The sequence below is a fragment of the Monomorium pharaonis genome, chromosome 4, assembly GCF_013373865.1.
Source record: "Monomorium pharaonis isolate MP-MQ-018 chromosome 4, ASM1337386v2, whole genome shotgun sequence".
NCBI lineage: Eukaryota > Metazoa > Arthropoda > Insecta > Hymenoptera > Formicidae > Monomorium > Monomorium pharaonis.
In genome coordinates, this window is record NC_050470.1 from 4218570 (window position 1) to 4237235 (window position 18666).

General features: G+C 34.8%; 3 protein-coding genes across 12 annotated transcripts in view; 2 read left to right on the forward strand and 1 right to left on the reverse strand.

Moving 5' to 3' along the window:
- Positions 1-132: 132 nt before the first annotated feature.
- On the forward strand, positions 133-4021 carry LOC114253727. Its single transcript, XM_036285407.1, has 11 exons — positions 133-690; positions 1003-1104; positions 1181-1311; positions 1414-1504; positions 1595-1714; positions 1800-1998; positions 2078-2213; positions 2372-2592; positions 2673-2941; positions 3030-3209; positions 3284-4021. The coding sequence occupies exons 1-11, from the start codon at positions 450-452 to the stop codon at positions 3697-3699; spliced, it is 2106 nt and encodes a 701-aa protein (XP_036141300.1). The 5' UTR covers positions 133-449; the 3' UTR covers positions 3700-4021.
- LOC105830932 (mitochondrial import inner membrane translocase subunit TIM50-C) lies at positions 3777-6230 on the reverse strand. 2 transcript variants are annotated; one of them, XM_012670666.3, is made up of 8 exons: positions 6027-6230; positions 5389-5732; positions 5048-5167; positions 4752-4859; positions 4525-4656; positions 4334-4457; positions 4090-4193; positions 3777-4017 (listed from the first exon to the last, which is right to left on the reverse strand). In XM_012670666.3, the coding sequence occupies exons 1-8, from the start codon at positions 6175-6177 to the stop codon at positions 3928-3930; spliced, it is 1173 nt and encodes a 390-aa protein (XP_012526120.1). In that variant the 5' UTR covers positions 6178-6230; the 3' UTR covers positions 3777-3927. The 2 variants fall into 2 exon arrangements, with proteins under 2 accessions (XP_012526120.1, XP_012526119.1); XM_012670665.3 differs by having other exon boundaries at positions 3777-4020.
- A 530-nt stretch (positions 6231-6760) lies between these two features.
- LOC114253999 overlaps positions 6761-18666 on the forward strand; it is a 419778-nt gene continuing 407872 nt past the window's right edge. For 8 of the 9 annotated variants that reach the window (XR_004962849.1, XR_004962850.1, XR_004962848.1 and 5 more), the window contains exons 1-2: positions 6761-7030; positions 7133-7305. The gene's annotated coding sequence lies outside the window, so the exon portion shown is untranslated. The remainder of the gene's footprint in view (positions 7031-7132; positions 7306-18666) is intronic. The other variant, XM_036285526.1, reaches the window with a different exon arrangement.

Genomic DNA, 18666 nt, shown 5'->3' on the forward strand with positions numbered 1-18666 from the left:
CGGATAGTAAAAGATGAGGAAAGAGATCGTGATTATTGTCTCTCCTTTTCCACTTCTCTTACCATTAGGGTTTTGCTCAATGTTTCCATTTTCTGCCAGTTTAACATTGGGGGCGCGTTTCATCTCCATAACAAAAATTTTTGTTGGGAATGCTGGGATCTGGAATAAGTCTTGGTTAACTGGCAGTCTAAACGCGCAGTTGCACACGTGTTTCGCATGATTATAAATAAAAACAATATTTGTGATAAATGTGTTATTTATTATCCTTCAATATTTATACGTTTATTGTTGTAATAATATCTTACAATGTATTTCAAGAATGATGTCATAGTAATAATGACATTTATATAAAAAAAATAGTGAACTTTTCTTTCTTTCATAAATGAAAAAAGTTATAAATCAAATTTTGCATTTAGTTTTGAGAAAAATCGAATAGACTTGATTGAGCCATGAGGAGACAAGAATTAAAGACGAAGGCATTTAAACGTGCTGAAAGCAATCTGCTGAATAAACTGAGTTCTAGTTTTTTGAAAAATTATCCACATCATCTAATGCCGGGTTACAACTTGAACAGGTCACCATGTGTTGAAAAATGGGATGAGGAGAATGCAATGGGACTCTTTCAAGAGTTTCCATATAACTGTAGTTTGCCAAAGCCATTACTGCCACCAGCAAGGTTAACAAGAACAGGTAATTGCAACAATAACGATGTAAAGTATTTTAAAGTTTTGTTAACATATTTTTTTTATTTTAACTCAGCATGAAATTGGATTATAAGATGTCTTTAATATTATTTTTAGAAAATATGTTTTTAAAATTATGACTCAATTTTTGTATTATTTGGGATATTATTTTTTGTATACTTTATATATTTTACTTTCGAAGTGTTTAAAAAAATTTTTTTTGGTTTTGAAGATTTATTGTAAGGCTTTTTTTTATATGCTTTACAATATCTCAATTTTATTAAATATAATTTGAACACTTTCTCGAAATTCTTTATAGTGCTTTGTGAAGAAGATCCAGCATTGGAACTCCTTACTTTGAAAAGCCATCTAAAGGATGATATAGACAGGATAACAAAATATTACGAAAAACATAAGAAAGGTAATATAAACATACGTATTTTATATTTTATACTGATTTCTACTATCTAGTACTAAACAAAATGTATTCTTGATAGAATTTAAACCAGTACATAAAAAAAGTGTAAAGTGGAAGATGGAAGATAATAGATATAGAGCAAATGTACCTAGATATGTTGCAGAAATAGCAGAATTACTTGATATGGATCCGGATCCTTATTTTGAAGGGGTTTGTTTATCAAACTGTACTCTTTGATACTATTGTTGTAAAATATAATAAATATGTTACAAGATTATAGAATATATATGCATTAATAAAATATTCTTTTAGACTTATAACTGGTACTATACTGGTGGATCGTTAAATTATGTTCGACTAAATGATTGGGATGTTTTGCTATTTCCATTTATGGGGGATTTAGGTATTGTCCTAATATAGAACATATTTGTGGATATATGTAACAATTTGTAACAGTTGTATATTTTAATCTTTTATTGAAATATTTTTTTAGTTGCTGCACATATTATACCCATGGAAAATTTCATATGGAAGCCATTGCTGAAAAATTCAGCTAAATGTAAACTACATGACTCGCTGTATGAAATTAGACAAAGCAAGATTAGTGATACATGTATATTGAAACTTTATAATTTATAAAAAATAAAATTGTATCTAAAAATTTGTTATTTTTATTTTATAAGTGTTTTTATTTTTAGGTAGAATTTTAGGAAGGCATAAATATCAATGTGCTCTTTATACATTGTCCAATTCTGAGAATTGCTTAATGCTTAATGAAATCCATAGACAAGAATCAAAAACACCTTATGTTAGTGCTGATTTGAGTTTAACGAATATTAATTATCATTGTACTCTAAATGCCGAAAGAATATTGTCTTTATGGGATATAAATAGTACGTAAGTATTTTTTTAATTTCAACTTTTTTATTACAATTACATCTGTTGAGCTTTTTAAGTATGGTAATTCTTTTTCCAGAAATTACATTACTAGTGGTTCTGTACTACAAAATAATACAACTGATGATATTTGGGGATGCATAAGATTCCAGGAAACTGATCCAAATGTTTTGATTTATGTAGATAGATGTTGCTTACATTATGTTGATACTAGGGTAAGAAAATAACTTGAAATCTAATTTATTTTCTTACACAAATTATAAATTTAAAAAATTATCAGTATTAGTTCCTGAATTATTAATTTAATAATAATGTACTTTCTATTTTTTACATTAGTAGATCATTATTCTTGTTTCATTGTATTTCTTTACAGATGGCTCTTGATCAGGCATGTGTCACATTATGCCCGAAATTTAATTTGGAAAATTGTGAGAGTTTGTCAGTAGAAGCACCGAGTAAACATAATTGTTGTCGATATTTAGGCACTTATCATTCATTTGTAATGTGCGATAATCGTTCTCCAAAGCAGTGTGTACGACAAAAATGGACGCATCAGTTCGAAGATACTCCGTTACTAGCAGCTATAACTAACAGGTTAATAAAAATTCTAATTTACTAATCTAATAATAACTAATTGACATTATATTCATAGTTACGTCACATATTTATTACAGTAATGACAAGGAAATCATTGTTCTATCAACTCAAACAGCTGGCGAAAATAGAATAATCTTAAATACTTGGTTAAACGAGGAAGAGTCTCACTCTTTTAATTTACCTTTCACACCTCCACATATTGCAGAAACATTAAATGAATCTCAAATGCAAGGAATGTGCTTGAATCCATTTTTGAGAAGCAGATTTGAATTGTGTAATGCTGGCAGCACATTAGTCACAGATGTAAACAATGGAGATGTATTCTGCTTTATTCAGAATTCTATTGGTACAATTATATTCTATGATAGTGTTTCATACATCATATTAACATGTTAGAATATTATGATTAATTACATATATCTTGTTATTTTTAGGTGACATATTTTATCAATGTATAACACATGAAAAGGAGAGCATATCAGATAAATATTCTCCCATAAATACTAAAGCTTGTTATGCATTAAATCTGTGGGAAGAAGCTTTATCAGCTCAACCTGAACCAATAGTACCTTTGACTCTTACTGACAAATGCAATATGCAATATATATATGAAAGTAAGAAAAAAAGTCCATTTTTAAGTATACTTCAAATTTCCAAGTAAATGCAACCATGAAATTAATTTTTACAGGTTTTACAAATGAAAAGCTTAATCCACGTTTAAAATCCACTGAAAAAAATGCAGACGATGGTTTTGAATCAACCTGGAAACAATCGTTATCTACCTTAGCATCATACATAGATTTATTATCGCCGGAACTTCTTGCAGCTTGGAATATATGCGATGAAGCACCTGTACCGACGGAAATAAAATCTCATCAAAAAGTTTTGAATTGGTTGGAAGCTTCGACTTCAACTTCGAGTCATTCTGTCGCGCAATCACAGGATGAGCCCGAATACATACTATCTACACCTATCAGTACTCAAGAATTGATTAGTGTGTCACAAGAACACGATCTTACGTACGTTGACGATAGTAATATACTGCAAGAAATGCTATTGCCGAAGGTTAAATTGCAAACACCTAAGAAGAAGAAACGCATTTAAATAATTTAATTACAAATTATGATAAAAATATTGATTTGAAATTTGTATTTTTGTTATGTTATAAATAAATAGAATTATTTTTTTTGGAACATTGTTTATTTTATTGTAATAAAAATTAAATCATAATTATTATGTATAATATCTGTTACGATGAAATGACTGAAAATGTTGCGTATTTAAATGATGTGTATTTAAACGTTTAAAATTTCAACTTCAATTTATTTTTGACTAGCGGTTCCGTAAGAAAGATGGTTTCCATCTTGAGGTAAGTACTTTGTTGGTGTCTTGTTGCCTATTTTGTTCTTCCTCCATTTGCATCTGCTAATCATTTATAATCATAATTTTTTAATTTTTTATTATATGCTCTTTCTACATTTTACGATAACTTACCAAAAATTTTCGTCGGTTTTCTTTAAACATTTCCAACGGATTGTCAAATTGTCTATAATAATTCAATACGTCTCGCACATCTTGTACATTCGATGTTAATATCGCTACAAAACAATAAAGTCAAATTTATCAGTCAGTAGAGATTATAAATAATGTATAAATAATTGAAGAACACAAAATTTAAGCAAGTAATAATAGTGCTATATAAAATTTTCAAGGTAGATGCTTTTAAAATTTATCTTACTTTTCAGGAATGCCGCTAAGTCATACAATGTAGTGTCATCATCGTTACCCGTCCATCGGGGAAGTTTAAATGCATTTTCTGGATGCAATTTCACGCTCTCTTCATTCCAATCGATAACAATAACCTGTAATCATAATGTGCAGTAATAATTATCGTTTTCACAAATAAAAAGAATTTAATGCAATAATTACTTTACTAAGATCACGATTGAGAGCTCCTAGATCTTTAACATGATGTCCATCTACAAAACGTGTTGCATCTCTAACTAATCTGTACATTATGTATCCATTTGGATCGAGGGCATCCAAAATAGGGAATACTGTCTGCGCAATTAAAAGACGAATTATCTTTTCTCATGTATTTCTCTCTTTTTATCAAATACCTAATAATATATTTAAAAGTTAAAAGTCAATTATACCATTCCTTGTTCAGCTGTATAAATTACAATTTCAAATTGTGGTGGAGCAACTGCTTCTAAAAATTGATCTACTCCAGGTCGCTTTTTAAATCTCCATCCAGTTTGGTACTACACAAATAAAACATAATAGCCAAATAAAAATAAAACATATATAGTATCAAGTATCAAATTAACAAACTTGCCAAGATTTCATATTTGAAAATGTAATCTTTATTATATTTTTAATATTAATTTCATACAAGAAATATATTATACATGTAATAGTAGCAAATGTTAAATTGTGTCTAGATACTTGCCGTCCAATCTGGATGCACAAGAAGGTCTGTCATCTCCAAAATTAGAGTATATGGTGGCTGAATATATGGATGTTTCAATGGATCAGGTAACAACTTTTCCCTACTGGGTTCCTGTACTAGCTATAAGCACAATAAAAATCTACATTGTACTATGAGGTATTTCCTAACATGAGGATAATTTTAAATACATAAATGAGAAACTATATTATATATATACTTTAATATAAGATTAAAAAACTTATTTTATAAAACTTTTTTTCTGTGAATTGTTTTATACTTGATTGGCTATAAAGCGATATATATTGCAAGTGTAAATATATTTAATTATAAAAGCATTATACTCTTGTATAATAATTAAGCTCTCTCTTGACTCTCTTGTAGAACTGTTCAAAGAATGGCAAGTTGGAAAATTCATCCTCGATGACATTCCCATGTTCGTCATAGTTAGGTCTTCCTAATTCGTATATTACAAAAGTAACGCCAATACTCATAAACATGCCAAACGCTGCAAATCCATAGTTCATCATTCTCTTCGATCTCTCACGATTTGCCTTTTCCTCCTCATCTTCTTTTTGTTTTTCACTTTGTTTCTTGTGACTTGCCACTTCCTGTCCCAACGACTCGGGTTCATTTATTGACGACTGTATGTTAGTTAGATTACTAGTGATTTTTGAGCGATCCGTTGCTAAAGATAAAACAAACAAAATTCGCACATTTGAGATATATATATGATACTTTTGTACGTATATAAGAGAGACAAGTTTCTTTGCGTCAAAAGAATCATTTTTAATTGCAATATGAATTGTATCTGAGAGACTAGACTAACAAATAAAAATTAACAATGTTAATGTGGATTTTTATTAAGCGTCAACATTATTTATTTTCATCGTCAACGACGGCACGTAGATTGATGGACCAAAATGATCTTAATGGCAAGGAGGATTCCATGCTTTCAGATGGAGGTTATGGTCATACTCACTTTCGATACTGTAGCGATATTTTTGCGTCGACTGAATGAGCGATATTCGGCCGACGGGCTGTCGTGTAGTACAATACGTCGTACTGCGTTGAACTGCGTTCACATTGTATATTCTACACAAAACTCGCAGACTCCGCGTCGCAAAGGCCATACTTTGAAGGATATCATGAGCTTTCCGGTGCAAAATCTGGTATCTTCCGGCGAGCATTCACGCGGCCGATAAATCTGGGCGTCCATATTCCCGATCGAGGATAAGTGTCAGGAACGATTATCGAAAGTGGGAAATATTATACGATCAACTACGATAAACTCACGTCACACGAGAAAGCAACGGTAATTCTCAGAAAATTTCAAAATTCACGATTTTTCGTCGTATTTCCCTGACTGTACGATTCAAAAAAAGGGCAATTGAAAATTTTCGAGTTATGTAAAATATTGACTTTTCTGTTGATGGTAATTGATCTGTTCTTTTTAGTTGAACCTTTTGCATTTCTTACTCTCTTATTGCCAAAGTGGAGAGAAAAAAAGATAAAGTGAAATTCAACTGAAAAGAACTAACAAATTGACTCCAGATCTACTAATTAATCGCCATTTATATTAATTGAAAATTAATGACAATATTAAAAGGAGGAGTTGTGATGTATGAATTTCCCGCGCTCCCGCATTCGATTTCCATTCGATCGCGTTTTTCGTGAGACGGCGTTTTATCGATGATCACGTGATCGCGAACGTTAGTCGCCATCTTTCTTTCTCATACGCGGCATCGCAGTTCATATCGGTGGTACCGGCGTATCTCCCGCGGCACGGATCCAGTCTGTCGCGACGTCGCGATTTCGTGCAGAAGAAATCTCCCATCCGGAAAGGCATTGGCCGGAGACGGATTGAGGTAGATGAGGCTTGATTCACGACGAACGCGCTGCGCGGAAATCTGTCGATCTCGGCAACACGACGCCACCGCCGAGCGCATTCGTCGCGCGTATAAAATCCGCGATACGCGACTCGAGGTATAACGTTCGGTTGATCGAAATTTCATGTCGCGCTTTCTTTATACGCGGATTCATCAATCATTCTGTCGTTTCGGAATCACGCATTATTTCGTGTTACAGAAAGAAGTCTGCCAGCGAGACTCGTGGAGGCGGGGAGGGAGGAGAAGGGGGAGTGGAAAGGAGCGGAACAGCGGGACGGCGCGGAATTCTATTCCTCCGTTCCTTGTATTCGGCACCGGTCCACCTTCCAGAGTTCCAGTAGTGCAGCCTTCCGATATATCCGACCGCGCGCGGTAAGTAGTTACATGTCTATCAAGCGAGTCTATAATATATTGAAGGAATCTGTCACCGCGGCAATATTTTCACTCAATATCACGAAATCAAGCGAAATCAATAGCGCGCATAATAAAGTTGCCTGAAAGGAAATAGTAAGAAATATTATTTTACCTGCAAAATACATATTATAAGATATAAAAATATATAATAATATAATAGTATAATAATATAAATCGGTATTTTTTGTAATTATAAAATCCTATTATTTACATTTATATCAATATAAAATATACTGTGTGTAAAATAATATAATATATAATACATAATAATAATATGAATTAATGTTTTCTGTATTTTTTTAATTAAAAAATTTTATTATTTGTATATTTATGTTGTGTTTAACAGAAGTGATGAACAATATGAATATTTGAATAATTTGTTTGAAGTAAATAATTATGGTCATATAATGAATCTCGCAAGCGCATTAATAAATTAAGTCATAATAATATTTGTGACTATATTGACCTAATTTATTAATGAAATTTTAAAATTATATATATGCCTGAGTAGAGTGATATACCATGTACGACGTGGAAAGCATACGTAGAATATAGGAAGCACGGATGCAAACGTGTTTTTCGTGTAGCGTGAGATATAGCCGGGACGATTTTGTTAGGGAGAAAACGTGGACGTACTTGATTCCCCTATAACTAATGAACATTTTTCATTGTCTTTCGTAATTTTTGTTTCCCGGTCGAGCTTTGTTTTCTCGGTTCCTCGGATTTGTCACTCCCACTTTTAGCGTTCTCTTTTTCAGATTTTCTTTTCGCGTGGTATCTTTTTGCCGTCATGGCCACAGATACGAAATGGTCAAATGCGCGGCATTATTCACACTAATTAAGCAAGAAAATGCTACTGGCCATTAGAATTGTGTCTCGGAAAAAGAAATATTTACGAAGGTATCCGTTGACCACAGCGAAGATACGATAAAATTCTTACATATATATTTATATTAAAGTTATAACAATAAATTTTGTACATTTGAAAATGTTCTCAGCATATATATCATTCAGAGGCATATTTACTAAAAATGTTAGAGAAATTTTTATCATTTTTACGGAAAAAAAACAGCGGAAATTTTACATTAATAGGATTGAAATTTTTCACCTCAAGGAAAATACACTGATTGGATGTAAAAGTGGTTCTTGTGAATCAAGAAAGTTAGTTGAATAAATTGAAGTGAACGAAAGTAAGTTAGCGAGCGAGATTTCACTTTGAAATTTGATTAACTTTCTATTTCTATTAAATTGCCCTTTCCATTCTTTATTAAATTTCGCGAACTTTCTCGGAGGGGAAGGGGGGGCGAGGCACAAATATCAAAATCGATATATTTTTGTAAAACCACGACGAATACGCCCTTTTTCGTGCTCCGTTGCGCAGATTACGCAGCGATCATTATTCGGAATTGACGCGACGGGCAAACGCGGCGGCGAACCTATTGTGATTCCATTGGGTCATCCCGTTAGTCATGATTAAGCAAATTTCATACTCGAGCCATTAATATTACAGTAGGTGACCGCGCGTGGTCCACAAAATTCCCCTGGCTAGTATAGAATGCATGCACTGACCCCGACAACCGCCACATCGTCGGCGAACTTGCCGAACTTGATTAAATTGCGTTCGACGAGACTTCGGCCATTTATGGGTCGAGGGCAAATAATCGAGCGGTCTGAAAGTTCCCTGTCAAGACCGGCGCGGTTTCGAGGGCGTTGCGTTAAAAGAAATAGAAAGGGGAGAAAGAAAGAAGGGACACGTGTATGCGAATGCACATATGATATTTTATATAACATTATTTTCGTGTGTAATAAGAATTCAAATCATACAATATATCTGCGAAGGTAAAATACCGTGAGGGGATCTTGGCACTTTATCGCACCGGTCCTTTATCTTACACCAGGGTGACGTTTGATCCGTTTTTTTTTTCCCCTCGAGAATATGGCGCACGCGGGGGCGGAAGCACCCGTGTCAGCTGCCGTTAGAACGGTAATGAGAGGTGCCATAACGTTAACGGGCGAACGCATACATTCCACCAATTACGTCGCTCCAACTAATTTCTGTCCCTCGGTAAACTTGAGGAATTCCAGGCGGCGAATATGCGCCCGCGGGGGTTTGCGAGGGTCGGGGGTTACAGTTGACCATTTCGCCGGTTCTCGCGTTTTCCCGCCCTCACAAGCGGTCCCAGACACCCGCGTACTTCTGTGTCGAACACACAGACGAGATATACACGTACGCGACGCCAGATACATTCGCTGTAGACTTCTATACAAGGTGGCTCGCAAAACACTCCACACGTCATACACAAGACTGTATTTTCGAGCAGACTGAGAGATGGATTTTACTTAGAAGTGTATTCAGAAGGATCCAATTGTTAATTGCCGACTCAGAGATTGCCAAGTTAAAAACACTCAAGAGTCAGATTCGACAAAATTTTAATCCTGTCGTTAAAGAATCGTAATAATGAACATTTATCGCAAATTTAGGTTAATCGCAATTAATTTGAACACGACATTTAAATGTTAGTTATAAACGTAAAAAGTTAAGCTATTTATCTCTCTTCCTGCATGCTTATTTAAGCTCACGCAAGTGATAATGGCTTCGATAATGTCCGTCAATCAAGCGGCTATATCAGGGTTCAAATAAATTGATCTATTTTTTTCACGACGCACCCCGTATATTAACGTACGTCGGCTTCCCCAAGACACGGACACACGTGGAAATTGCAGACACGTGCGGCTACAGTGCGCGCCCTTTAGCGTCACGGGGAGGAGGGAGATAGGTGGGCGGCGGGAGAAATTGTTTGTCGAGAGAATTTTCAGTGCGCACCCGCTGGCCGGTATTACGGCCTGGATTAATTCCCAACAAAAATATGCGAGATATTTTAGCCGGCCGGACGAGAACATTCGCACGCGAGCGCGTACGCGAGCCGCAAAAAGGGAACAAGCGCGAATGCGTTTGTCCGGCGATGCGCGTCGCGTATTTTGCTTTCGGATCGCGCGAGCCAAATATTCGCCGCGATGAATCGCCGGCAGAAAACGCGCGTTTTGTTTGCGCCTCGACACCATGGCTTTGCTAATCGCGTCAATGCGTTCATTTGCAGCCGAGCGACGGGCCATCGCGATTAATCGTTTCCGGTTCAGAGTTATTCAGAGTGCTTTGTATGTCCGGAGCAAGCAAATCTGTAAGTGAAGGAACAGTTTGAAGATGAACGGAGCGTTGTTCTTAATTAGAGCGACAGCTAATTTTCTATCTTTTCAAGAAATATTTCAAATAAATAAACATTTTGAATAAAAGAAAAATCTATAAAGAAAGTTTTTTTTTGTATAAACGTAGTTGTAAAATTAAATCAGAAATATGATAATTTTTTTTATACAATTTTATTTCTTAGATTGGCGAAATAAAAATGAAAAACAGATTAAGATATAATAAAGAAATTTATACTACGTTATTTGAGAAAGTTATTTGTGCCTAGAATTCAAAAATATTTTGTTACATTGAGATTTTAATAAAATTGTATTTATAAAAACTTAAGACACTCAGCTCGGACAAGCACACAAAGATAAATTAACCGATAAAGGAAATAACACAACTAGAAAATCGGTCGACAACGCTGCACTGTCTACTGCGATATATATATAAGCTATGCAGGAAGTCGCTCAAGTAAACCGGCCGTAACTCACGATGCGGCGAGTAATGCGAAAAATATAAGCTAATAGCGATGCAGCGTGGTGTAATGGTCTATAAATGCACCAGACTATGTAAATGAACAGACGCAGCGGCGTTGTACCAAACGAGCTTGCGAGCTTTTTTGTTCGGGTTTCACTCGCACTCGTCCCGCGCCCCGTCGCGTCTCACGTTGAAAAGATTCCTCAACGAAATTCCTCCCCGCGCCGAGAATAGTCGGGTCATTCACAATCTCGACGATCCATTCGCGTCACCCGTTTCCGTTCACGAATTATCATGTTTGATGTCGAGGACAAAATCAATTTTACTGTTCTCTGAAATATCTATTCTCTGAGACTCTAGTCTCTGAAACTAACAAGAATGTCACATGACTTGAACTATTCATACGTAGCGTAAATGAAAAAATTAAGAAAGGAAAAATGAAATGAAATAGTTACATCTACTTGTACAGAGTTATGGTAAGCTTTATTGCATATTTTTTGTTTTAATCGTTATTATTAAATTTTATTGATATTAAAATATCCAATATTCTGTAAAATTTTAATTTTCGCCAAATTTTAATTTACGTGCGTTCTAATTTAATTTTCAATGTTAGTTTTCATACGATTTGTGCAAAGTGGCATGCTCGTTGCAAAACAAGGTATCATGTGTGAAGTTCTTATTAAAGTCGCACACAAAGAAGAATATTGATTGTCTTTACTTTATATTAAGAAAGTTTCCGTTTAATGTAGTTTTATCGCGGATTATACGGATTTTGAAAACTTTTTGAATGAAGCTTACGAAGTGACAAATAATGAATATAAATAACAACGTAATCAACCGGCAACAAAGAATATTTCAGAAAGTTAAAGTTTGGAATTACATTTACAAAAATCTATTCATAAATTGTATCTAGTAATATTATTTAATTATAGACATATATTTATGAATTAACAAATTATTTTTCATCTTTTTCTTCTCTGATTAAATATTAATATAAATCTGTAAACTATAAAGTTTATTTTGAAAAACTTATTTAATTATTTGTCTTCTGGAATATCGGAAAAGGTAAGTGCCATTTCTTTGTCAAATCAGCCATGTGTATTTTAATAATGCAACAATTAGATATTTAACATTGAAAAATAGATATAATAAACTCGAATGAAACATAAATATTTTTATCATATAAATACTAAACGGATTATATTGCTATTTCTATCATTTCATTGTTTAGTTTTGAAATATTGGCATTTTTAACGATAATACGACGTTGACAACATTAAGCTCTTTATGCGATAACCAACCGTAGTTCGACGAAAAGTACTTCTGTTGTTCAACAATATCCATGTGTACAATTGTACGTGTACAAGTATAGGTAAAGGCTAATAGAATCCATGATAATATCTTTTATTTTGTAAAATAGAATTTTCTAAAGGGTGAGAGTGAATTTTTAGAGCACACGAGGTTACGAGCGAATAAAAGCGACAAGATATTCTGCACCCGCGGTCGCAAATGCGGTCGTGTCGCTTACGCCGCTGGGTATATTTTCTGCAGCTCGCAACGCCGGTTTTTCACGCGACGTGAATTAGTCGCGTATCTCACGCAGCCGTTTTTAGCCTCCGCCCGCTGCCGATCGGCGGATTATCAGATCGCGCCCGATAAAAGGGTTCCGCCGCGCCGCGTGTACACGTACATCCGCGGTACATTTGTTCTCTCGCGTAATGGAATTATCGTACATACCGTTGGCACGCGATACTTCGATTATGCCGAATGCGCCCTTTCGCGGCCACCCGCCCACGCGTGTAATTCGAGTTTAATCGCCGCCGCGGAATTACTGTGCTCGCAAAAAAGAATGCCCCTACGCATTGAGGATCGAAAGTTCATTATTGACTTTGATACGAGTCGTATGAAGGAACTGTAGTTACTACACTGAAAAATGAGTTTGGTAATAGCTATCAAATGAAATAATAAAATTTTTTGTTGTATGTAGAAGGCCGTGAAAGAATATAAGTTAAGAAGCTTCAATATTTATAGTAGAATGAAAATTACGGGAAATTTTTTGGAAAAAATAAATATTAAATGTATCGAATATTAAATGTACGATACATAAAATAAATGAGAGAGTATATTTGATAAATAAAATTTATTCACGTTGTTCATTCATCGACTTATTTATCGAAATCCAATTTTGAAATTATTATTTATTTGTGTGAAATATGCATAATCCGCCGTAGAGTTTTAATTTTTCAATGCAAACCATAATTAATCGATTCAGTCTTATTTATTTAAAAAATGTATATCGCACCGGTTCCAAGTCGTATCGATATTATTTAGGCGTAATTCCATGATTAAATTAATGAAGGATATTTACAGCGGGACCATAATCCTTTGGAGACGATTCCTCTCTCTGCCAACTTTCAGCTAAACAGCACCGCTATGCAAAGCTCCTAATTAGTCTACCAATCTATACGCTTAACTATATGACTATGCAAATTTGGCTATTCGACCTATTACGCGATTCTATGCATATGCGCCATCGAGAATACGAAGTGGGATTGCGTTTAATGTAGGTTGCAATGCCGTTTACGACTAAATGTTTCGTCTTTGTTGATATATGCAACGTTACATATCTTACATGCGCGCCACACATAAAAAAAAATTAAAATGTTTATTGATATTTACATCTTTGTATTAGAAGATAAAAATCGTAAACGCGCACTTTATTAACATCACAGAATCATTTTAAATTTCCTGAACATCATTGCAAAATTTCGTTTTCAGGATATCTTTTCATCAATCTCAAAAGCCCGTTTATATTAAAGCAAATTTATTACTTGTACGTTTATGCTTGTAAGCTTGACGACACGTTTAGGACATCGCGATCAATATACGACCTATGTATACGCGGCGACTCGCAGTATTAAAAAAAAAAGAGAGAGACAAAAAGAGATAAAAAAAAAAAAACCGGTGAAGGTATGTAATCAGTCGCGCGAACGTAAACATGGCGGAGACAATAGCAGCAAGGACTGCCGATATTTGCGATCGCACAGACTCTTCGTAGAATAACTTTCCGGGCGCGCGCGTATCGACGCGAATTCACGCGAGACTTACGCGCCGCGGCAGAAATATGAAAGCGCCCGGCTTTTGTGTGCGCTTTCGGCTTTAAACAGCGCGACGCGGGCGCAGCGGAATGAAACTCGCGTCCGGAACGCGTCGGCCCGGTTATTGTCCGCTTGAAAACCGAACACCCGATCGTCGTCATTCCTGAATGAACGGCGAGATCGTTGCGGCCAAGAGAGATAGAGAGAGAAGAGAGAGAGAGAGTGTATGTGTGTGTGTGCACAGATACGCACCGAAGCTGATTTTTATTACCGTTCGCTTTTGTCATCACGACGTGTCACGATAGCCGGGGTCGGCCGTGGCGAAACGGGTGGCTGTCACTTTGTAAAATGTTAGAAACATTTTCGCGCGATTGCAGCCGCGAGTTGGAACGGATACATTATACGCGCGCTCGCAAATGTAACTTTATATCGCGCAAACTTGCTGAAGCTAATGAAATGTTCCGCAACGACATAAAATATTTCTGAGTAAATGCTTGAACCTTTATTACGTGATTTCATTGTGATGTGTTATCACTTCGTAGTAATGAAATTTCAATAAAGTGAATCATGTCTATTATTTAGTGATCGTTATATTTTTATGGGATTTCCGTCTTCAATAATATCCAATTTTTTAATTTGTACTGTTATTCTAATAACAATGTAGCGCAGCTATTTTTATGTAATGTTGTACATTATATATTTTACACTTTTTAAAAAAATTTACTTTTTATTGCCTATTTTTTCCAATTTGCAAAATACGTTTCGATTTTACTTTTTTTTTGTACTGTCAATATATTTAACATCTTTGAAAAATTAAATGTCGCGAAAAGTTTCTGTCCTGTTGCCGTAATACGGGGGGGAAACACAAGTGAAGATGTAGCGCGTATAACTGAAGTGACGCCCCGTGCTTTAAATACAACGAGATCCCATAACTTACCGGCGCATTCTGCCGGTAATGTACCGTGTCGTTCCGCGCACGGAATTGTTGTCTCGACCGGCGACGAACACACAATCGCAACCCGCTTAAACGAAAAGAGTCCCATGTCGAAACATTTGGACCGGGCTTACCGCGCCGCGCACACAATGCCATTGATTAATGAGCGACATTAAGCGCGACGCGCGCTGCCCGCTAAGAATTTAATATGGACTGTCAGTGCCCTGCTGTCTCGATATGCATTACTCGCATATTAAGTTCGTCTAACGGGAGGCGCGCATCTCTCTCGAGAGACGAACGACTCCGCGAAGAGATTTATGTCTCGCCGTCGAAATCCACGTTCGATCGATTGTTCGACAATGTGGCTTCCTCTTGGCAAATGTCTTTCCATTACGACAGCGAGAATCCAGTGTACTTCTCTCGTGTGCTTTTATCAGATTGTTGCTTTATATTATATTAAATTTTAAAAATTAAATTTCTATATTGCATTAAATTTTAAATTATTGATTGATATTGTTATGTAAGTATATGAAAAAAAAAAGGATTAAACTTTATTATTAAAAAACAACTACTATTTGAAATTTATAGGATTAAAGGTATTTTTTTTTATAGAATATTTACCATTACATGTATGCATATAATACATATACGTTTTTTGTTGCAAAAGCTATCTACGCTTGTTAAAAGGGTACATATATAAAAAAAATGTCAAGATTTAATTAAAGGCAGATATTTAAAGTCACAGCTTGCGGTCATTATGGAAGCCGCAAAACGTAGAGCGGGGAATCGACGCGAACGACGTGTCTTTCGATTTTGTGTCGAGACGGAATTGATTCGTGTAATTATTTAAGCTCATCTTCTGTGGTCGTGACTTCGAGTACGCTCGAAGCACGAAAATCGCATTCTTCTCGAGACGGTTTTTCGCCGATTCACTGAACGCGGAGACTTTTAAGCTCGGCTTTCCTGCCGCCGTGAATAATGGCCCGTCATCGTTCTACCATTGTGTCCGGCAACGGATGGCGTGTGTCTTATTCCCGTTCGAGTTAGACAATGTGGCTTTCTTTTTGCGGTTACTCATATCGACACGTACATACATATACATTGGCACTGTATGTGTGAACAGTACTTTATTCATTTCTCGCGATAAAAATTTAGACATTGAATAGAGGTATGCTTAGTGGAGGAGCAAAAATAAAATGATTGTGCGTACATGTATGTGCGTACGTTATATTTCAATAAATAAAATTATTTTGCTGCAACATAGTGCATAATTAATTAAATTATTATCTCCATTTATGAAATTTTTATTGATATATCGGTAACTTTGATAAATAGCTTATTATATTTGAAATTTATTCGATAATTGAAAATTATATTTTAAACTCAGGCATTTTATATAATAAAATTAATAAATTTTCTGTTTACATTATCTATATGATACAATGTGTACAACGTAGAATTATAAAAATTATACTTTGATATTTTTAAATAACGTACGTATAACGAGTGCTCGCAAGTCGTATACACTCGCGTAAATATACACGGTCTGTTTTGCGCTGCGCTTTCACTTGGCGTGAGACATTACTGTGTCTCTTGATATACATATTTTTTTTATCTTTACGTTAGAATTAAAAATTAATAATTAAGTTTACTGATACTTTTTTGGTAATTATTGTATATATGTACGTATATATTTTTTGTATACATACATGTACATATGCAGGTATATCTGCGATTGTACCGATCTACCGATCAACTTCAGCTGTTACTAGAAAGGTGGCGGCATATGCATCTTTTAGGCCTTTTTCATCTAATTCGACGATAAAATAAGATACTTGGTGTATGTAATAATAACATTTATTAATGCAAGATTTTGAATATTTATAATATTTTTGATATTTTTAAATCTCTTTCTTAAAAAATAATACTACCATTGTTTTAGTTATGCTATTATAATATTCATTTAATACAAATATGTGGAAGAAATATCTTGAATTATAAAAATAATAAAATTTTATTGTGTAGTGTGAAAAATGAATGCGAATTATTTATTAAAAAACGTCTCGGCGCAAATGAAGAAAAATATCGTGTAAGCATCTAGAAATATCATACCAAGAAGATTTATGAGAACAGCCAACTGTCGCGATAAGAGTGAACGAATTTTTTCATTAATATCAGTTTTTAATTTGCGGATTCTGTCATCTCGATATTGGATTATAAAAATATCATTGAGAGTAGACATTTTATGATCGCTTTAGTAATATAATATGCCGGAATTTTTTAACCTAGAATTTTTGAAATCAAATTTCTTTAGTTAATAAAAACACGTTAAATTTATTTAAGCACGAAATGCGCTAGGAATTAATTACATATTGCAATCATTTTCTTTTTACTATTGTAATACTTTATAAAAAGTTATTGACATGTTATATAAGTATTATTGTTTCATTATTAATGCAGTTTTAGTATTGATAATAAATTAAAGCAAACTGTCCTTTTCTTTTGGTAATGCTACATTGAAAGCATTAATAGCAATTAATAATAGACCTTTTTATCTTGCCGGTATAGTTGCGGATATACAGTTCGGTTTGGGGAGGGTAGAGAATGATGAGGGTAGGTGCGCTCATGACACGCCAACTGACCATTATGCAGATTTCCGACGATTAGATATATCGGACGTTTTGCCGACGTACCAAATGTAATGTGCCTTTGTGAAGGGAACGAAGGAAACGACGAGAGACGGGATTCTCCCGTCTTGTCCACCTTTCATCTCGCCTTAATTCGTTATCTTGACTAACGACCTCTTTCCCATTCCCTTCCTACGTGGCAGAGCGAAGAAGAGAAAGGGGAGTAAAACGGAAGGCAGACAGAAAACGGATTTTCCAGCGTTGCTAAGGAAAGACGAACCGTCGCGCGCGTTGAATAAGTTCACCGGATTTCTAAGGGTCAAAGGAGAGCTGCTTAAGAGCCTGCTCGGGGGTGACTGTGTACACACGCAGGACGATGTTCCATGAACGCGTTGATGAGAATTTTTTCCCTCTCGATCCTTCACGGTCCGATCTGAAACGGTTTCAGCAAGGGGGTCCAAAAATAAAGAACGTCGAGTGAACTCCACTCTCATTCTCTTTCGTTGATATCCCTGATCTGTAAGAAAGGATATTAGGAGCATTTATTGTTGTTAAATATTTTTATTAATATTATAATAGCCTTTCTGAAAGATTTTTCAGATTTAATTATTAAGGACACAATATTTCTCTGAGAGAATTATCAATAAAAAAGAAATCTAAATATACAAGACTTTCTGACTAACAGTGTACATTTAAAATATTTATTTGCAAAAGTAAGAATTTTGTATTATTGTCATAATTATTATTTTATATTGATACAGTCGTTACACAGTATTATTTAAAACATTATTATGTATTATTATTAAAAAATACACATTACATATTTACGATGAAGTCGTAAAACATAATATATAATTTTTTATATCTCCCGCGTATACATATATGAGGCGTAATAAAGGATCAAGCAAGCAACTTGTGACGAAGTTTACGGTAATTCGCGATGGGTAGGTATAGGATTTACGCGCGAAGCGTATTTCGCACACATATATCGAACGG